Below are 22815 nucleotides of genomic sequence, written 5' to 3'. Positions count from 1 at the left end.
TTATCAACAAGTATTAAACATTCAGATTTAAATTAAAATATAACAGCTTAAACATTTTAAAATTTCAGCGCAAGTTGAAAGGTTTTAATCTGGTAAATTGAATATTGTTAGCCTCTCACAGGGGGGCATTCCAAAGTCAATACCACCTCCAAGAAGACATTTTCTTCTATAGATTTTAAGTTCACTTCTCTTATGGAAGGTGTTAAGAAAAATTCTGCTCTGACTACCCTATTAGTAGGCTGATTTAACACAACTTCACCTAGGTATGCCAACTTTAGAATCTCAACAGCTGGGTTCTGTACTACCTGTTCATGCATCATTTTCAAGGATGGCTCCATGTTTCATGCAAAGTAATACAATTGTGTAGTTATTAATGCAGGTACCACTGTTTTTAAACTATTCCTGCCAAGGAAGAGCCACAGTTGATAAACCAAACAGAACTGATTAATAAATTGTCAGAAGTAACAGAGCAATACTTGCTCTGATTTACATATCAACTGGTTAAAGGAAAGATACATAATATGATCTGTGTGAGAGATACAGTCCATCCCAGTCACAGCTCAGAAGATCTCTTTTGCTCTACAGGATATAACTTTTCATACTGGCATTCCTACCAGCCGAATGAATAAAAATTCTTTTAAAGGGAAAGGGAAAGCCTCTGCTCTTTCCCAACACTTCCTCTAATGAAAAGGGTCACTTCGCTTTGTTATCTATCTTTTGTCTTCTTAGTAATGACAATACAGCAATATTTTATATGAAAAGATTCTGTACACAGAATACTATTGGGGATTTATGCCAGTGTTTCTGTAATTACCGGTATATCAACCATGGCAGCAAGTTGCCACTGATTAGTGTGGTGCTACTTTGCATTCCTCTCCATGCCTCTGGTTCTGTGAGTGGCATGTGACAAGGAATGTAAGCAACAACTTGTTAATTAACAACAATTCACTGTCAAGATTTACGCAATTACACTTATGCTAGCATAAATCCCCAGTAAGAGTCTGGCCTGTGAGTAAGATACTGCACCTGCATGGTGGTGGTTAGAGTCCTGGACTATAAATGGAGAGACCTAGATTGAGATCCCTCAGTTGTGAAGTTAACTGGGTGACATTAGGCCTCTTAGTCATGCCTCTTAGTCTGACCTACCTCACAAGACAGCCCGCTACGTTTCACAGTTGAAAAACAGCCCTGACTATTGCTTTGTGTTTGGGTGAGATGTAGTTAACTGATAAAAAACAAGAAGTCAGCTTCTAGAATTTTCCCTTGTGTGGCATCACTTTGTGAATGGTACTGAGCACTAGAGAGAATCTTAGAATCTTGATTACTGCCATTGGTGTTGTCAACATTTAGGCTGCCCTTTGCTATGTAAAGCCTGACATCCTTTTATCTGTTGGCAACACGGGCACGATACTGAGCCATTTTCTGGCTTTCTGAATCATGGGTACAAAAACACAATATCCCACATTCATAAATTGGAGGGTTTTTTGAAGAATTGAATTACTGCCATGTTAGTGTATAGATGGCTACAGCGTTATCCAAGAAAGGTGTGGAAGGATGTTTACACAACACCAGAGTCTGACAACAATGAATTGCTAGTTTCTCATTTAAAATTAAACTGTACTTAATTATTCAAAATTCCTGGGTTTATTGGAACCAAATGAAAAGAAATCCTGTGCACTGCAAGGTCATGCTTAGAATAATTAATGGTTAATTTTCCCAGCACAGGTTTCCTGTCACTATGGTCAACAATATTGGGAGGTCTTGCTGTGGTGGTGTAAGGTGCCCCCCTCCTAGCGTGAGCCACTGATGGTTAAAAGATTCCAAGTTGCACAACAGTCATATCCATTCACACTGGGTGTAATTTAAAGAAATCTTCATAATTTTAAATTAATAATATTACTAGATGAATTAATTATTTAACTAACTAATGTACAGTATTAATTACAGCTGCATATGCCTAACCCACTGGTTTTGTTTTTAGACTTGTCATTGTAGCCATCTTCTTAGAAGAAGTCTTTTGTCATGCAAAAGAAAAGAGGGGATTCCTCTTAGAAATCATGTTTTCTATCAGGTGTTTGTATCCTTACTTGGATAACGCTGTAGCCATCTGTACACTAACATGGCAGTTTGTTCTAGGCAGGCATTAAAAATAATAATAATTTCCTTCAGAAAAACAAAGATATATGAATTTTCTTTGGCATTCAGTCTGACCTAAAATGACTGTGCATAACAAGCTAATATAGCTGAAATGCTTTTTAATCTTCATGTACTCCATTAAAATTTCTTTTTGCAGGGTCAGGAGGTAGAATAAATTAATGCTGTACCAAGTTGTATGCAGTCCAACACATGTCATACATTCCTCCTGTTTTCCATTAGCACTGCCAGTTCCCAATTCCAGGCTAAACAGGATCACTTTATAAATATATATACACACCCCACTATCACCAACCTGGTCAAATTTAAAACCTAAAAATAAAACAATTCATGGACATTACATAACAAAGATATCATCTCTGCATCATGTCGGTATTGCTGTATCTTGTATACAGTTTAGATATGTGACCAGGTGGTGGTGGCGAGGACATGTACATTATTTCTGGCGTCTTCCATATATTCTGGGCTGCAGCCATATCATTCCAGACCAACATGTGTGTAGTCCAGTGATTCTCAATCTTGGGTGTCCCAGGTTGTAACGGGCAGCCATAGCATCACCTGTCCGTCACAGCTGGGCAGTGAGTCATCAGCCAATGGTGTGACGGAGGGTGGAACTTAAGGGGAGGAGCTGATATAAAAAGGAGGGGTGAAGAGTGTGTGAGAGCAGATGAGAGTTTTGAGCTGAGAGTTTAAAGTGATTAGTAGTTAGAGTGAGTGAGTGAGCCTGTCAGTGAAGAAAAGTCTGTGTGAGCCAGTGTTTTTATTAACAGTGATTGACTACTTGATTTTTACCTGTGATTTACCATTCTTATTTTTGTAATCAATAAACCAGATTTTGTTTTGAAAAGTTACACTTGTCCTTTTTTGATTTTTCAAGGATAAGTTGGTGGCAGCAGAGTTTTAAAGTAAAGTAGCAACCACTCTTTGAGGTTTGAGAGTGGCTGTTACACAGGTGTTCTTGGACTGTACGGTAATTCCCAGAAGCCACCACCACCAGCTGCGCTGGTGAGAGTTTCTTGAAGTTGGAATCCAAAAAAACCCTGAGGTACCCAAGGTTGGTGACCACTGTTCTAGTCCAAAATATTTGGAGGGCATCAGGTTGAGAAACAATGTTTTGGAGTTACCTGAACCCCACACCCCAGTGACCAGGCAACAACAACATTGGTTTATTCATCCTTCTATTGAACCAGGTAAAATAGAAAGCAGCATACGGCAGCTCCTTCTGGTCCAAATCTTTGATAAATTAATAAGAGGAGCAAGGGTCCCTCCCCAGTGCTGCTGCTGCTGCTACTCCAAAGATGGGAACGTGTGAATAATTACATTAATGAGGTTATGATCTGAGTACTCCTGGGACGTATGTGAATAGGGAGGTCTTAACCACCTGTTTCTAATCCCCAGATACTCTGTGCTGGATTGGAAAAGGCTTCCAAAATATTCCTCAGAAAGGGCCTCACAAACATTTGAAACGGAGCACTGGCACTCCCCAGTTCACATGCTCACAGGCCATACTGAGTCAAGCAGAGAAATTCCTGCTCACTCCCATTGTGACTATCCTGACGTCCCAATAATTTACCTTGGGGCACAAGTATGGATGCAGGTCCTTGTCATTTACCCTGAGAACTGAGCAGCCACAAGATGAGACTCCAGTATCTACAGCATCATTCTACCACTACTCAGCCACAGCCTCAGCATTTTGTTCTATATATTCTTTTTATAAGTAACTTTCCAAGCTAGCTAGCTAGCTACAGAGACAGGCAGATGGAGAAGCAGGGAGACAGATATATAACTCATGTGCACATCTCTTGGGGAATTATGGACTGTGAGTGGACATTTTAGCGGATGGTAGTAGAGAGATGAAATTAACCTTTAATGGCAGGAAGTGAGCACAAAAATGAAAAACAGACTCCACTGTCAGGGGTTGGTAGATAAATAAGGTGTGCTTTGCCGGTTTCTTTCCATAAGGGCCAAAAACCCAAGGAGAACACTAACTAGACCCTTCTTAGCTTTAAAAGGTAATGGCTGAAACTCGGAAGTAAGCCACAGCTAGAGTAAGCCCATTGATTCAGTGAGCATAGTCAAGTTGCCACTTGCTATTTCAGTCAATGTATTAAAAGATTGGAAACATACTGTAAAATATGAGTTTGTTCCTGCTATGGTCTTTATTTTTATGTAATAAAGGCCTTGAAACTGTCCTTATTGTTTGAAAATGAATGGCAACCTTTTTCTTCTTTTCTGTTTTAAAAAAGGATAGTCCTGGAAAGGAAGAGTATGAAAAAAAGGCCCAACTTATTTTCATAAAGCTACAAAATAAAGTCAAAGGTTAGACTGATCTCATTGGACAGGTTTTTAAATTTGGCTTCCTACTCAACCTATTAAGTCCCATATGCCTAAATCAACACACACACACACACAATTAAGTAAGACTCTGCATTACATAACAGTGGTAGAAATTATTTGCTTTTTCATAGATTCCATTGCTTGTAGTCTCCACAGAGAACCTGCAATAAAACCCAAGATTTGGAACACAAAAAGCAGATCAAAAGAGAAAATTGGCTACATACATATGCATTCAGTGACATATTTAAGTAGAATTCATATATACTTATAACAATGACTAATAAACAGAAATATTTATACGTATTTACTGCTTAATTGTTTCTGTTTATTAGTCATATCTTAGTGATTAAGTGCACCCCTCAAATAGATCCAGAAAAGGTTTGATATAAGTGCTGTCTAGCTCCCATTATCTGTTTAAATACATAGAATGTTTATTTGCATTTTGAATTATGTGGAACTTAGTAGCAAAAACTAAGTACAACTGTCAGTATGAATACATTAGCTTATTTTGGACTACTCAAAGGAAGTATGATACATATCTCAAACGTTTTAAGTGAAATGAAAGACACAACACCACTGCAAATTCCTCTGCAACAGCAGATAATCACCTTTGATTGCTACTACTGCAAAGACAATTAGTCAACACTGACAGCATGATGATCATGTGAAATGAGGCTAGACAGTACAAGGTACCTCCCTGAAGGCAGATACATACTTAGCACCGAGAAAGCCAATGACAGAAAACTAAAGGATCCCTGAAATCACCAAAGGGGCTGATCTCAAAGAAAGAAATGGCAATCATGGATTATTGTGAGTAGGTCAAAATCAAGTCAGTCAAGTCACATCTCGGATATTTTCTCCTTTGCTAAAAGAAATGGTGCAGTGTCCTAAAAGATGTACAGGTCACAAACAATGGCTTAATTCTATCATACCAAGATATGTTTTAAACAGAAGCTGCCCTCTCCCCTAAGACATTTAGCATTTTCTAAACCAAAATCAGAGAGGAAAAAAAAATCTTAAAATAGCAAGTCAACTTGCTTCTTTAACCATATATTTCATTTTCCATTTGTGTTATTTGTATTTGAGGCCAGGGTGGTACTTTCCAGATGTTTTGGGCTTCCATCAGCTCCAATCAGTATGACCTATGGTCAGGAACACAGCAATTTGCAGTAAATATATCCAGGATATAGGAGATATATATATCTGGGATGCACCAGGTTGAGAAAAGCTGTTTCAGGCAGTAGCTGGAAACATCAGGATACCAACAGTAATGATCAACAGGCATCATGCAAGCCAAATCTGTCCTGCAGACTTGTGACATCTAAGATGCTCACATACTTCTTTGCACTCATTACTTCTGCTGCTAGTTGGGACGAATGGATCCATGCCAACCAGTGCAGCAACCAATGGAGAGGGAATGGGACAGAGTGGAAAGAGAGATCCAAAAATAACATGCAAGTTATCCCAAGTCAAAATCTTCACAACTTATTTCCACTTTTGGCAGAATGTGGTATCTGCCTTCCAAGGGCAAGTAACATCATTAACAACAAGTAGCAGAATTTGCAGCTTTGTTAGAGAACCAGGGAGCCTTCAAATGAGTTCCAAAATATTAATGCTGCCACTTTTCCTTCTACAGTCTCATTTGTACTTACATTTCCAAGACCATGACAATGTTAGCTTTCTCCTCAAAAGCGTCTACACATTGGACAAGCTTTGGATGGTGCAGACAGTTCATAATGCTGATCTCTTGCCGTATGTTTTCCTTATCCTTAGCTGAATAAGCTTTAAAAAATTTTCCTGCCCACACTTTTCCAGTTTTCTTCTCAACAAGCCGGAAAACTTGTCCAAATTTGCCCCTGAGAAATACAGAAAATCCTCATGAAATGAGTTAAGCGGTTAACGACCAGTTAGTAATGCATTCTGAAAACAATATTGCAGAACATGCTTCCTGGTGCTCTGGAATTATTCACGTGATAATTCTGGTGATCACTCTGGTGATGGGCATTGAGATACCTAAACTGAGCTCAGTGCTGGGAGACTCTGGCAGCTAGAATTTTAAAAAGGAATGACTTCAACCTCTGGCCCCAAGTCCAATGCAAATAAATGATAAAGCACATGGTGCTATAGTCACATGCATGAAAAATCAGCTGCATACCAAGTCAGACACCTTCTCTGTCTGGCTAGTCCAGTTTTGTCTACTTTGATAGGCCATGGCTCTCCAGTGTCTCTCTCACATAGGCATTCCATAATACCAGATATATGAGTTTTAACAGGATGCCAAGAATTGATCACAGAGCCTTTGGCCTCTCCCATATTAAAAAAGTCAGATTTTATTAAAAATGTGGTTTGAATTTGTGTAAGATTACTTGCACTGGGGAGGTATGGAAGAACTAGACAGAAAGACAGCTACAACAATACAGTGTTTCAGACATACTTAGCAAATCTCCTTATATGAACTAAAAGAGAGGTAGTCCCAGGTACGACTTTAGGAAGCATTAGAAGCAAGTGAAGAATATATTTGTGAAGATTCTCATCCAGGTGAGGTTATCTGGAAGTTGAGTCATCGCACCTGGATTTCTTTCTTATTAGGCTGAAACGTTTCACTACTCATCCAAGCAGCTTCTTCAGTTTGAGGAGAGTTGGTAGGAGACCCCCGATATATCCTCCATGTTGGTTTCACTTCCCCTTGGTCTGAATAGGCTCGTTAGATGGAAAAGGACAGGGTGTGTCTCCCATATATCATGCTGCCCTTTCATCCATCCCCAGAAAGATCATGACCACACCCACCAGAAAAACCACTGTTAATAATGACCCATGACAATGGGTGGAGAAGGACTGCTGAAGTGGGATTTCACTCACTCCCCCTTGGTGAAACCAATATGAAGGATATATCAGGGGTCTCTTACCAACTTTCCTCAGATTGAAGAAGCTACTTGGATGAGTTGTGAAACATTTCAATCTAATAAGAAAGAAGTCCATTTGCCATGACTCAACTTCCAAAGCAAGTGAAGAACTTCTGTTAACATAGAGAAATATCTCAAAATGCAATGTGCCAGTGCAGTTTCATGTTTTTGTCTTTTACAGCTGTTTTTTTCCTCCTCTCTAAATGTTATTATAATTTAAAGCTACAGAAAGTCTCTGAAAACTCTTGGTAAGATACATAACCTTTCTGAACCATCTTCTCTCCTGTGAGTCTACTTGCTCTCTAAATCAGGAGTGAGGAATATGAGGCACTCTAGGTATTGTTAGTTTTTTTACTTCCATTGGCCCTAGTTGATGGACAAGGATTGGTGGATCTGTAGTTCAGCAACATTTGGAAGGTCACATGTTCCCAATCTACTCTAGATCCTTAGGTGAGGTCCTACTCTTGTCTTCTAAATTTAGACGCCAGAATACCGGGGACAGAACCTTCTTGGCTACTGCCCAGACTGTGTAGTTCTTTCCCCGGAAAGATTTATCCATTCCCAACACTCTTGAAGTTCTGCCAGAATGTTAAAGGATTTCTGTTTCAACAAGCATTGAAAAGAAGAGTTGGGTTGATCAGGTAATTTTTTAAAAAATCCTCACTCTGAATCTTTTTTTTTTCCTGTTAAATTTCATTCTTTACCATTTTCATGGTAACATTTCTGGCCATTTTTAGTATATTTCTCACTCTTCCATCCAAATTCCTATAAGTAAATAAATAAGTAAGTGATAACTATCAGTGACAATCAAGTGACCTTCAACCTCTAAATAATAATTAAGAAATGAATCTTCCAAAGCTAAGTGTATACAAGTGTTCTGCATACACATGGTCTGCAATATTGCAAACAGGATTCTATCCTATATTAACAACATGACCCTATGTATGTTTACTCAGAAGTACATTCCATTCATTCCATGGGTCATGCAACACATATTCATTCTGTGCACTTGAACAGACCAGATTTAATGGTTATACCCATACTTTTTATAGTTGAACCTGAGACCATTAGATTCAAGAATAAAAACTTTGGGTATAACCAATGGTACTAATGATAGTTGGGTCACCTATTACAGTCTTGTACATATGTACCTGAAAAAGACATGAGTGGCTTAAAAAGGTATTATGGTTTGAAAAGAAGCCATGCTTTTGAGAAAATGGGAGGCCATCTCTGACAAGAAATCCATATGAGAAATGTGCTATTGCATGACAGGTAAGCTGCATTCATAGAATCAAAAAGTGTGTGTGTGTGTTCTGATATATCATTTGTTCTATCTTGTTTTGTATCTTTTTCATCCCTTGGTGATGGAGAATCTTGGAGTTTACTGGGATTCCTCTGGTATCTGTTAACTGGTGCCAAAGTACTTCTACAGCATTACCACCATAGACACTGGTGACTTTGAGCTCTCTGCATATATATCTCCACTACAGGACTATACAAGGAGGCAGTTCCTGACTGCAGTTGTGCCCAGTTTCCTGTCATACATTAGCACTAAAATGACAGGAAACCCTATGGCACTTAAAAACTTCCTGGTCATAAAGTGGCCCATTTTTTTAAAATAAAAATTTAAACCAATTATTTTGGGAGGAAAAAAAGGCATGGAGACTCAGAAAAAGCTCCTAATAAAAAGTGTGGTAAGACATTTCGATACCAGAGACATTCCAATAATATCAGTGCAGGACTCAGTCCTTAAGACAGAAAAAAATTCTACAACTGGGTGAGGCCAAAGATAAGCAATTTATAGTTGACCTTCACTAAGAAGGTGCCATTAAATTAAGGCTTGTATCCTTTGAGGATTACACCCACTCCTAGCAAGGGATTTCTCCTAGTTGCAGTGGGAACCGGTTTGATATAATGAACCTGTGAAGCAGTCTAATGAGTCAGACTGAACAGCATAACTTAAATTGGATTTCTATTTCTGAGCTTTGAGTTGCTCTTGACACTGCAGTAATTTCTGGAATCATTGCCGGAGGCTTTAAAGAAAGGGAGAAGTTCATTTACAAGATTAGATAAAATAAAGCTGACTATTTCTTGTTGCAACACAGCAGTACGCTGGCCACGTGAGAGAACCACATTTGAATAGCTGCTGTTTCTTCCTGCGCCATCACAACGGGGCCAGGAAGAGTACATAAAGACTTTAAGGTCTGGCCTCGTTTTGCCTTTGTTTTTCGCCTGTATTTTCCCAATCCCTCTTTCCTGTGTCTCTTTTAACACCATGCACGAGAAGGTTGTGACCACCCCAAAAGATCACATGTATTTTGTGCCTTTTTTAAAAAAGTAGGCCTAATCAAGGAATCATGTTGATAAGAAATCTATTGGTAACAGAATTAGAAAAATATAGAGAGTGAGGCTACAAAAAATTCAAAAGGCATTTCTGTGCCTTCATGTAGGGAATTAACTAGATGGGTACTATACGTTAGATTTCTGAAAAATAAATTATGGCATATATTTCACATGAATACTTTTTAGATTCAGTCTTACTGATACACTCAGAGAACTAACTACAGTACTAAGTAATAGTGCAATAAGGTGACTGGAAAGGCGAATGATCAACTGCACCGGAAAGACCATTTTGCAGGGAGCGATCTTCCTTCAAGCAACCCTTCCATCTGTTGGGGAATTTCAACAGCCCAGCCCCCTAAAATAGTAGCTGTACAGCTGAACCAAAAAGGGTTAAGGTTGGGCTCAAGCACAATTCCTTGTACATCATGTGAAACAGACCACACTGGACCCTTCCACAAGCAGTCCAAAATGTGATATATTTTCCTGTGTGACCACACCGAGTGTGCTTAAGACTGCAACCTAATTTTATTTCCAATATAATTTCAATTGTAATTTGCACATTAAAATTACTTTTCCTTCAAGTAACTACAGAGATCCATGAGGGAGGAGGCTGATACTTATCTGGGATGATGCTTCTTTCTTCACAACACCTGGTGCCACATAGGGTAGCCACACAGGGAAAGAAAATGGAAACTAGGAGAAGGCCAAGAAATGAGAATTTGGGATCTCAGTTTATCCTACCTGACGGGCTGCCTCAGCTAAGGATGCTATGAAGCATGGCCCAGAAGACTAAGGAGAACACAAGACAGTACTATAATGTATGTTATGTTTTATTATTTTATTATTTCATATGAGGAAACCTTATATTTTGGACTCTAATATAAGCTTCTCTGTGACAGAACCAGCTGTCAAAAGAGAGCTGGAAAGTCAAACTGACTAGGAAGGAATCCTAAACAGAGATCAAGAAAAGGCAAATTTATTAGATAAATGAAAAGTGAGACTGAGCTCCATGAGAAGGGATATTTGGCTTCTTTACATCCCTAGGCAGAGACCAGGATATTTGTTTTCTTTGTTATTAACAGTGTGTGTCAAATACCATACTATATGACCCAGTTTAGTATAAACTGCCTTCAGGCCCATGTCTTAGGCAACATGATGGTATATTTTCACCAAGACAACGTAAAATCCCAACCAGAAAAAGGGCATAACATGGTTTATTAGTGTTACACTTACGAGCCTAATCTTTCTTCAACGTTGTAGAAGTCTGTAACTTTCTGTTCTGTATTGATGGTCACAGTCCGATATTCTACTTCTGGTTCTTTCTCTTCTAGAAGTTGGCAGGAAAAAACATTTAGTTACAAGAAAGGCCACAACCAAGAAATTTAACATGGTGAAATAGCAAATTTCTTACCATTATCAGACACTTCTGCTTCTTCTTCCTCTTCTTTAGGGCCTAAAACAAACATTGATTGATTGATTGATTGCACTTCTATACTGCCCATCTGTCCAATGGCCACTTTGGGTGGTGTACAGTAGAATGGAATATAAACACATAGCAAATAAATCTATACCAACAACAACAAAGCTTACATTTACAATTAAAATTACAGTAACTACTTTTACCCCTTAATCAACCATTCTTTATGCCTTCTTTAAAAAATATCCCATCACAAAGCCCAGATTCCATTGTTTATCCATATTCAACCCTAAATATGTTTGCAGATGCATACGTATCATTAAACAACATTATCATTGCTTTGGGATCTGCCTAATTGCCAGTGTAGGTGGCACTGAAGGAACTCATGGCTGCTAAGAGTCCTGTATTGCAGCACTAGAAGGACAAGACTGTACTGTAACAACCTACCAGAAGCATCCAGATGAAGCACAACATGTCTGACTGCCTGAGAAGAATGGAGAGGCCCAGCTGTTCTCAACAAGGTAAGTACATTTCCTCCATGTTTAGCTAGAAAGCTACAAGAAGTCTGGGAGGATAATGATGGGGGCAAAAATGCCATTCAGCGCTCAGTGCCATGCCTGATCACCCTTGTTTTCCCCACCTACCCCATTCTACACTTCATAATACAAGAAGCAGCGGCTGAAAAAATTACCTTTTCTGTGTTATAAATAACTTTCATTACCATTTGCCAACATAAACTGTTTGACACGATTAAAGGTTAGCAAGGAATTTGTTTCAGCAGTGATAGGGAGGGGGCATTCCAGTCCGTGTTTTTCCCCCTGGGCCACTATGAACTTCCAGCTCTTCTATTGTCCCTTGTTTAAAAGTAAACACTCCTAGGGTATTTTCAGTGTCTATAAATGAGAGGCATTCTGATCTTCAGCAAGATGTCCATTGATATCCTCAGTGAACAGAAGCTGGAGGACCTGAACTTCTGAATATCAAATAGCTCTGAGCTACTGCAATGTTATTCTACTTTTGGATAATATTATGAACTCTTTGTGGTTATACTGGAGTCAGTTAAACCTACAAAGGCATATGTATAGAATGTATTCAAAAACAGGAAAAGGGTTTTGGAACACATAATCCATTCCCCATGGGCTGGATGTTAAAAAGCTGGGGTAAAAGGACTTAATTTCTTAAAGTAAGTAATGTTTTTTTTTTAAGAGATGAAACCTCTCAGTGCTACGTAGATGGATATATACAGCAACTCTACACACTGATAGTTCATAGACTCTGAGTTTTTGCTTGAAGATATGGGCAAGTTTCAGGATGTGATCTGTTATATTTTTGTGCTTAACTCTTGCAGAATTCAACATGATGTGCAGCATCCATATCATCAGCATTTCTACTGGCTCTGTTCTCTGCTCCTCCCTGTACTCACCACCTCTGCTAAGAAAAATTATTGAAGCAAGACGATGCAAAACAACTAAGTAGAAAATGGGGAAACAAATAACAAATTCCTAACTTCTGGCTCCACAGATACCTATCTCACTGAACTATCGAACAAGCCCTTTAAGGAGATACCAAGCACGACAACAAGAATCTCCAAGATGTATGTTTTGTAGACAATCACCATATGGGATGATAAGCTAATGTTTGACCTAGGACTTTTTAGACAACACATCATGGCACTGTGTCCCATACCACACAGTCTCCTCCATAACACACCACTGATCCAATAGCAAAATGTTACTAGTACCTGAGATGCAATAAGAGATCATAAGTCTGAGACAAATAATTGCTGTGGTGTCTGTGAAGCCACAAGTTGAGAGTCTTTTCAAAGCACTAAAACTCATAGTATTCCCCTTCAATCTCTTTCTTTCTCTGTTAAATCAGATGCTAAAGAGAACAAATCATGAGAAGTTCACAGCACTTTCACAGAATTTTGTGCCTGAGAAATTAGATTAATAAATAAAGTCCATGTTTACCTCTTGGTGACCAATCACAAAACAAAGTGAGCTAAGTTGCAAGACAGAAAGATAAGAAAGTTTGTGTATAGGAACATTAGACTTCTTGTATCATTCAAGGAATTCCTGATTCTGACGATGTACTATCTGTATCATGCAGTTTGACTCAAACGCTCAACCATTCAATCAGACTCCAAACCTAGATCTTCCAATCACTGGTACCATAAGCAGATGCAGTAGCATAAACATACCAGTTTTTAATTTATACACATCCACTTCAAGCAGAGTGATCAGTTTAGCTTGAAGAATGCGAATTCAAGGTCAGATAGTTTAGAAATATATTTTATTATATCTCCTATTGTGGTACAGACTTACCTTCTTGCTTCTCTCCAACGTTTACTAGATCAGATTCATGACTTGGTTCACTTATCCCATAAACATTAGCAGCTCGCACCCGGAATTTGTACTCCCTGTCAGGTAACAGGTCCTGTACATTGTAAGAAGTGCTACGACAAGTTGTGAGATCTGTCCATTTCTTGTCTACTGTGTCCCAGATTTCCACTGTGTAGGACTGCACTGCACTTCCACCATCATAGGAGGAGCCATACCATGAGATGGTAAGGGAAGAACTCCTGATGTCTGAGGCGCAAGGCGTTCCTGCTGGAGGATCAGGTTTATCTGTACAGAGAGAAAAACACACACACACACACAAATAGGCAGATTGTTGGAAAAACCACTCTCCTATTTCCCTCTCATGGAGGCAGTCATGTGCAAGTAGATCTAAAGTTGAATCCAATAGGAGTTTGGTTGTTAGCCTAATAATGTACTTCCTCACGTGTTTTAATTAGAGGTTTGATCAAATGTTTCTACAATTATCCTCTCCAGAAAGCAGCAAGAACCAGAAGGTGGAAGTGATTCGGCTAAAAGGGAACCCCTGGTCATTCCTCACTATGCCTCCTTGATAGGAGCTGGACTCAATAATCCACAGGGTCCCTTCCAGCTCTGGAATTCTATGATGATATTGAAGTTGCTGCTTTGTTATGTATTAACTATTGTATATACAGTGGTGCCTCACACAACGATGTTAATTGGTTCCAAAAAAATCAATGTTCTGTGAAACATCGTTCTGTGAAACACCATTTCCCATAGGAATGCATTGAAAACCGGTTAATCCGTTCCAATTGGAACGGATTGCCATCGCTGAGTGAAAATCCCCATAGGAAACATCGCTGTGTGAAACAATGTTTCCTTCATTGGAATGTATTGAAGCCGACTCAATAAATTTCAATGGCTTTGCGAAGTCCTTCTTTTGCTCCTGTAAAAGTGTCTTACAATGTTTGGACGCTGTTTTAAATGATTGCAATGGTTAGCCCACCTCCTGAAACCTAAGCAAACTGATTTTGGTGTTGTTCTGACACTTCGTTAATTTATGATGATTTTTTGTTTTTTCCATTGGAAACCATTGGATGGTCTGTCTAATGGTTTCCAATGGAGAAAACAAAAAATCATCATAAATTAACAAAGTGTCAGAACAACACGAAAATCAGTTTGCATAGGTTTCAGGAGGTTGGCTAACCATTGCAAGCATTTAAAACGGCTTCCAAACATTGTAAGACACTTTTACAGGAGCGAAAAGGGAGATCGTTGTGTGAAAATCCCCCATAGGAAACATCGCTGTGTGAGGCGGCAAATTTAACAGAAAAAGGCATCGTTGTGTGAATTCATCGTTGTGTGAGGCACCCGTTGTGCGAGGCACCACTGTATTACAAGAAACTATGCTACACTACTTCGCTTTGACTCCAGACTTCCAGTAGTCCTGTCAGTTTGTGATTACGGTTGAATATGGCTTATAGCAAGGTGGTTTGGGTCACATTTTTGTATTTCTGCCTTTATTTATATACTGTAGGTAGGGGAATAATTAGAAGAAACAACTTAGAATTAACAAAATTTGATACAACTGTGATATCTCTGAGGTATGACCGTGTAAACAACCATGTCAGCAATGTTGGTTCTCCACAGATCTCTGTTCAGTATAGATCCACAGCCTATCCACATCTTTGTATTTGGGCAAGACTGTAGACTAGATGTTTAGATGTTTTAAGATGAATGTTGATTGCTTCAGACAAACTTTCTATTCACCTTATCACCCCTAAGTGTTGTACTCATTCACCTCTGCAGTTCTATTGCTTTTAAAACACATAATCCCTTTTCAGATTGGTCGCCATGTGCTAGTCCTCATCTTCTAAAGGAAAAGGAGAAAGGAATATAGAAAGACAACAAGAAAGGTTCATCCAAAACATTATCATAGACAGATTTTATGTTCACCAACCAATGTAGAAAGACACCAGAGAAACTCTTTTAGATACCAACATCACCTGGTTGAAATCTGTAAGCTCCTGCCTCTAACTAACTCCACAGTAATGCAACCTCCATTTTGGAACTTGCTTTAAAGAAATGAGCCTGGCCTATACACCTGGCCATGATTTTTGATCCTCACTAGACACTCTAGCCTTCCTAGTATTATGATCACACACAGTTATCAGGGTGCTGACTGGGATACTGATCACTCCCTGGTGTACAGCAGAGTAAAACTGAGAATAAAGAGATTGTATCACATGAAAAAGGAAGACCACGTATTGACATCAGCAAGACTCACGATCAGAGAAAAGTGGAGGAATTTGCTCAAGCAAGGCCCAGCTGGTGCAAATGCACCAGAACAATGGGAATATTTCAAGAATGCTGTTTATAACTCTGCCTTGTCCACATTTGGCAAGAAGACCAAAAAGACGGCAGACTGGTTTGAAGCCCATTTGGAGGAGTTGATGCCAGCCATCAAGGGTAAGAGAAGAGCACTAACAGCACACAAAGCCTGTCCTAGCAGTACAACTTGCAGGCTCTTCGAGTTGCTCATAGCAAAGTCCAAAAGACTTCCAGGAGATGTTCTAACGATTATTGGCTTCAGCTCTGCTCTTGGATACAGATAACAGTGCACACAGGTAACATGAAGGGAATGTATGATGATATCAAGCATCTGCTCCTTTGAAGACTGCTACAGGCATGATCATCCAGGACCGAGCACAGCAGATGGAACGCTGGGTGCAGCACTACTCTGAGCTATATTCCAGAGAGAATGTAGTAACCGAGGAAGCATTAAATAACATCGAGTACCTGCCTGTTTTGGAAGAGTTGGAGAGCGAACCAACTTTAGCAGAAATAAAAGTGGCCTTGGATTCCCTTGCCTCCAGCAAGGCACCTGGGAAGGATAACATCTCTGTTGAAGTGCTGTAAAGAGACCATCACCACTGAGCTGCATGAAATCTTTTGTCTTTGCTGGAGGGGAGGTGGAGCACCACAGGACATGAAGGATGCAAACACTGTCACATTGTACAAGAACAAAGGTGACAGGGATGACTGTAATAGCTACTGTGGCACCTCTCTTCTCAGCGTTGTAGGGCAGCTGCTTGCCCGTGTTGTGCTGAAGAGGCTCCAGGTGCTTGCAGACAGAGTCTATCCAGAATCACAGTGTGGATTTCGAGCTAATAAATCCACCACTGGCATGGTATTCTCCCTCAGAGAGTTGCAGGAGAAATGTAGGGAACAACAACAGCCACTCTTTGTGGCCTTCATAGGTCTTACAAAGGCCTTTGATTTGATTATTAGGGATGGCATTTTTAAAACACTTCCCAAGATTGGATGTCCACCTCGACTCCTTAACATCATCAGGTCCTTTCATGAAGGCTCAATATCATATCCCTTTGACATCCAAAGTGGAGTGAAACAGGACTGTGTCCTCATGCCAAACCTGTTTGGGATCTTTTTTGCTATCATGCTGAAGCACGCCTTTGGAACTGCAACAGAAGGTGTCTATCTCTGGACTAGATCAAATGGAAAGCTCTTTAATCTCTCTAGATTAAAAGCGAAGACCAAAGTCCAGCTGAAATGCACTCAAGACTTCCTATTCGCCGATGATGCAGCTGTTGTTACTCATTCTGCTGAAGACCTCCAACAACTTATGAACCATTTTAGTAAGGCCTGCCAAGATTTTGGACTAACAATCAGCTGAAAGAAAACACAAGTCATGGGGCAGGGTGTGGACTCATCTCCCTCTATTACCATTTCTAAACAAGAACTGGAGGTTGTTCATGATTTCGTGTACCTTGGTTCAACGATCTCTGACATTCTCTCTCTAGATGTCGAGGTGGATAAACACATTGGCAGCTACCATGTTCTCTAGACTCACAAAGAGAGTATGGCTCAATAAGAAGCTGATGGCATATAGCCAAGATCCAGGTCTATAGAGCCTGTCTTGGACCCTTTATGCATGGCAGGAGAGCAAGTTGAACATTTTCCATACGCGTTGTCTCTGACGCATTTTTGGTATCACCTGGCAGGACAAAGTTCCCAATAGAGTAGTCCTAGAACAAGCTGGAATTGTTAGCATGTATACATTACTGAAACAGCGACATCTACATTGGCTTGGACATGTTGTGAGAATGGCTGACAGTCAGATTCCAAAAGATCTCCTGTATGGAGAATTAGTGGAGGGAAAGCGCCCCAGAGGGAGACCACAGCTGTGATACAAGGATATCTGAAAGCGGGATCTGAAGGCCTTAGGAATGGACCTCAACAGGTGGGAAACCTTGACACCTGAGCGTTCAGCCTGGAGGCAGGCGGTGCAGAATGGCCTCTCCCAATTTGAAGAGACCCTTGTTCAGCAGGCCGAGGCAAAGAGGCACTCCTGAAATCAGCAAAATCAGGGAGCTGGACAGGGGACAGATTATATTTGTCTTCAGTGTGGAAGGGTTTGTCACTCTCAAATTGGCCTTCTCAGCCACACTAGATGCTGTTCCAAGACCTCTATTCAGAGCACATTACCACAGTCTTTCGAGACTGAAGGATGCCTCCTAGTTTTTTTGATATTATTCTTTTTTAATGTACTCCCTCCAGCTGTCAATGCAGTGTGTGGCAGGAGGCAACACAGAGTCTAAGAACATATGGCTAACTTGTCTTCGTTGGATGATGTTGAGCTCCAGTTCTCCAGTCTTGCCAATGGTGAGGTATCACAGCACAAAGAGTCCCCCAACATTGCTATCAAGGAGCACTATATATCTGCAGCAGAGGCCATCTGAACAAAGAGAGAGGTGTCCATAGCTGTTAACAATGGTATCTAAAGTCTGTTGGAACAAAAAAAAAAAAAAAAAAAAAAAAAAAAAAAAAAAAAACCAAGGGACTATGGCTTTCTTACCCTGCTTCCGAGAGACACATGAGTGTTCACCATGCAAAGGTGGTCTCTTCTTCTGTCCTCTTAAATAGATCCTAGCTGGCTTTAGTGGAACTTGCTTCCAAGAACATTTTAAGGGAGTGCACTTTAATTGTTAATCTGCTAAATTATGTAAAAACAAATCTTGCTCCCAGTAATAAGGAAGACAAAGACTGGACATGTGTAATCAGAGGAAGTATTTGCTGATTTAATTTTGTAATAAAAAGCTGTGCGAATATTTTACAAAAAACTATTTGGGGCGTGGTATAATTTCAGCACAGATCTTGTATATGTAGATAAGATTTGCTGACAATAATGAAGATAACTATGATGATAATAATGAAAAATAACGAATTAATCTGCTTTAGATAAAACCAGATGCTTTTAAAATCTCAGGGATAATTCCACATTTCCCCTGAGTCCTGTCACCCGCTTTCTTGTTTTATTGTCAATATACAGTTATTTGAATAATATTCTCTTACTACCTAATAAAGGAAAGACAATACTGAGGGTGAATAGCACCTTCAAGAGGGTCTCAGGCAAAATGAGTAACAGTAACAGAATACAGTACAGGCTATCCTCCTTCCACTCACTATATGTCTAAGGCGGCAGTGGGTAGGGATTCATTATTCTTAACATTTTTTATGAGGGTGGTGCACACACAATGAACTGCTGGGCATGACTGCAGTGGCCCAATATTTTCTTTTCTGAAGGTCTGTTTAACAGAGTCCAGAGTCATTCCAGTGGGAAAAAAATTTGGCAGATGGCTACAGCTTTGTTTCGCCCATTGTTTCCAAGCATGTTCAGCACTTTAATAAATTGGGAGGGGTGGGGTTCGACACGACACCAACCATTATGGATTCTTTTTGAGGGGCCTGTTAGGTGACCAACCATGCTGAGTGCTAATGTCAGAGTTTATAACCATATGCAGACGTTCACTGAAATTCTCTTGCTTAGTGTAGACCTACTGAATCAATTGTGATTTGGTGAGCCAATTCCTTGAAAAATTCCAACGCTCTTCTGTAAGTTGCATTGATTCAAATGGGCCTGCTCTTGTTGCAACTTACTTTAGTGTAGTAAGTCACAACAAGAGTAGGACCACTGAATCAATGAAACTTTTGGAGGAGTTGACTCACCGGATCCCATGGTTTCAATAGGACTACTCTAGTATGACCTACTACAAGTAACAGGATTTCAGCCATTGTTATAGAGATAGGAGTCTAGGAATTTTATACTGTTTGGAAAATGTAAATAATGAATGGTGGAGGGCACCCACAGTACTGTTCATCCCTGTCTAGATTTGTTTTCAAATTGCAAAACTCCTGAAGTATAGAGACAGATATTTACAGCTGGAAAATCACAAATATATTGACTAATTGCAGTTGATATTTTTGTGACCATTTTCTATTATGGAAGGGCACTAGGTGACCTCCAGGCAACCAGTGGGCTCCTCTCTAGGACCCACTGATTGCTTCAGGTCAGCTAGTGCCCTTTCTTCTGTTCGGCTAGTGCCTTTTCTTTTTCCTTCTTTTAAAAGGGTTTGATCTGTAGCACTAAAACCCAACATCAAGTTTTATATTTAAAGTTGTCTTCTTCTGTCCTGTTCCAGTGCCCTTAAATATTTTCATTTTTAACGTAGAGCACAAAACCTCAGCTGAATGAAAAAAAATATATACACAGACGCAGGAGGTAATGTTCAGGCTATCTGACAGATATCTGTACTCCCCTTTGACAGAAGTAGAGAACTACCTATTCATTACAATTCAGACTGGGCAGAAAGAGTTTCATCTCTATGAGTACAAATGTTGTGTGCAGGCATCCAAGACTGTAATAAATATACTGCAGGAAATGGGGGTTACAATGCACTTCCTAAACCAGTCTCTTTCTTATGAGGAGACCAGCAAGGACAAGAGTTATTCCTTCCATGGAATGGGAGAAATGGTCTCCAAATTATATTCAGGAAGGGAGGAACAAAATCCATCTTATGCCCTAGATGCTGTATGATCAGATCTAAATTTGTCTTATGTTGGAATGCTTTAAGTTGACTAACTGAAGTACTTTCAAAAGTTTCCGGACCAAGCAAACTTTTATGTTGACCTCACACTTAAGTGTTCATGTCATGCCAATTCCTCACTTCATTTTATGAAGCATTCCAACTTCCTAAATAAACATCAGCATGTGTTCTTGGTGTCCCATAATTCAATACCTGTGGAGTCTCCAAGCCACAGCTATGGTGTGAAACAAAACAAGAGCAAGAAAACAGAAATGATACCCAGTCATTTTAAAGTACTCATTTTTCTTCAGTCAATCCAAATATTAGGAAAGAAGATCTCCCACTTTAACATATATACAAGATAAGTTGGAAATTTGGATGCAAACTGTGTGCCAGAGTCTCCTTGAATACAAAGAAAGAAACCCTTCCTTTCCACAGGGCAGCAGCAGGAGGAACTTTGGCTAAGGGGGTACTTTCAAAATGACCAATAACTTGGTTGCATTCTGAATGTGGTACTTACCTGTGTGCCATGTTTCAGGCCTCCCAGCATCCTTAGAATGGCTCACATTAATTGACCTGCTGATTGTAAGGGCCCACAGGAATGGGAAAAGGGCTAAGATGGAATTAATTCATTGGTTCTAGACAGTGGTTTCCTTTTATATACTCTCTAGATCTTGGAAGGAACTAGTTACAAATACTTGTTGTAATTGATTCATTTCCTCAGAAATAAAGGTTTACCTAAGTTGCACAACATCTGTGACTTGTAGCCATGATGGGCAACCTCTTTCCCTTTGTGGTGTAGCTGTATCTTTTCATGACAAGTTAAGCTAAACTTTATGCCAAATAAATCTTGTCAAACAAAAATCAACTTTTCTTGGGCTGATCTCCTTTAATTTTTAGTTTCCCTTATTATTATTTCAACTGTGACATTATAAAGCATTTTTACCTAATTGTGCTTTAATATTATACTGATCTAATTGCCCATCATCCCATTGTGTAAATCACAGTAGTGAACTACTGCTAATTAATGAGTTATCCTTCACATTCCTAACTGCCTGTCAGTCAAGTGGTCGGGCACACAAGTAGCAATATGAGTGGCAACACGTTAATTAGAGAAAATTCACTGCTATAATTTATGCAATGTACTCAATGCTGGCATAAATTCACAATCAGATTCTAGCTACTATATTTTAATATTTATAATATATTGTGTTTTAGTGATACTGCTTTTTAATTATATTGCATGCCATCTTGCATTTCAGTCCCGGAAGAAAGATGTTTCATGCAATATAATCCAATGCAATACAGTAATAATGTGATAAGACTTTCTTATTTTTTTCAGTAGCAGATTAACACAATTACTGTATATTCACGGAAATGCTTGCAATGGAATGCACCAAATTTAGCTGTATAGAATGGAGGTGGGGTGAAGTCTTATAAATAAGCATATATATTTTTAAGGAGCTATAAGGCTCTTCATTGTTATAATTGCAGAGTTCTTTTTATAGTTCACAGCTGTTTATAAAAGTGTGGAATGGTAATATAGTAACATAAAAAGTAGCTGAAGTATCTAAACGGCTTAAGACCTGACCTGGTGACCTCATTACATGGTTGAGGAAGAATATTACTGTACATAGTTTGAGCTGTACCACATGCTGTAGTCAGATTCCACCCCCCCAAAAAAAAGGTTCTGTTGCTAGTTTTGGGGAAAGGGAAAGCAAAACTTTAGTGTTTAATACTTAATATAATATAGTATAATTTAATATATTAGTAATGAACTGTGAGGGTCTTCAGGCCTTGGAAGTATAATGGTAACAAATTCTATTTAAAAAAACCTTTCTAAGCTCTGAGGCTCTTTTTCTGTCCTAGCTAGGAAAAGGTCTGAATGCCTTGACTGCTCAGCTCACATGGTGTTTGATAATTCAGGGATTCTGCCCCAAGACAGAAGATCTGCTTCAGAAAGGAAGCCACACTCACAAGGTAGTCCCTTTTTAGATACCTTAACCACTTTTTAATTTGGAGGCATCGTGCTACCTTTCCATTCTATTATTAGCTATTGCAATATTCACCAGCTGGAGAAAGAGAGAACACGAAACAACACTTAATTCCTTTCCATGGGCTAAGCTGTGTAGCCAGAGAAGGTATTTAATATACTACTAAAGCCTGTTGGATAATATCCATGCCGACATTGCTGGCAAGGGTTGCACTTGAGATTCATCTCTGGGAGAAAAATGAAACCATAAAAGGCCATAACTGAACTCTATGTTACCGCTCTCAGGGCTTGGGGGTCACTGTAAACCATTCTGCTTTCACTGGGAAAAAACCACTCTGTGCAGCTTATATTTCCAAGGGAGGAAAGGGCTGTAATTTAAAGGCACTATTCCATATAGATATTAATGAATTCTATCTTTAGTATAAACATGGCCTTGGAGGACGGGAAATTGGCATGTTTTATTTTT

The 22815-nt window shown here is 39.4% G+C and overlaps 1 protein-coding gene and 1 long non-coding RNA gene across 9 annotated transcripts in view; one reads left to right on the top strand and one right to left on the bottom strand.

Moving 5' to 3' along the window:
• MYLK (myosin light chain kinase) overlaps nucleotides 1–22815 on the bottom strand; it is a 272240-nt gene that overhangs the window by 23034 nt on the left and 226391 nt on the right. For all 8 annotated transcript variants that reach the window (XM_072985155.2, XM_072985164.2, XM_072985149.2 and 5 more), the window contains 4 exons: nucleotides 13479–13781; nucleotides 11149–11190; nucleotides 10971–11064; nucleotides 6144–6347 (listed from right to left, as the gene is read on the bottom strand). In XM_072985155.2, coding sequence (XP_072841256.2) covers nucleotides 6144–6347; nucleotides 10971–11064; nucleotides 11149–11190; nucleotides 13479–13781 — 643 coding nt within the window. The remainder of the gene's footprint in view (nucleotides 1–6143; nucleotides 6348–10970; nucleotides 11065–11148; nucleotides 11191–13478; nucleotides 13782–22815) is intronic.
• LOC144583126 (uncharacterized) lies at nucleotides 11522–13127 on the top strand. Its single transcript, XR_013536744.1, has 2 exons — nucleotides 11522–11675; nucleotides 12503–13127. It is a non-coding gene; the product is annotated as an uncharacterized LOC144583126 (long non-coding RNA).

The sequence above is a fragment of the Pogona vitticeps genome, chromosome 1 (genome assembly GCF_051106095.1).
Source record: "Pogona vitticeps strain Pit_001003342236 chromosome 1, PviZW2.1, whole genome shotgun sequence".
Classification (NCBI taxonomy): Eukaryota; Metazoa; Chordata; class Lepidosauria; order Squamata; family Agamidae; genus Pogona; species Pogona vitticeps.
Note: the sequence above shows the minus strand (reverse complement) of the source record. Positions and strands in the feature narration are given on the sequence as shown.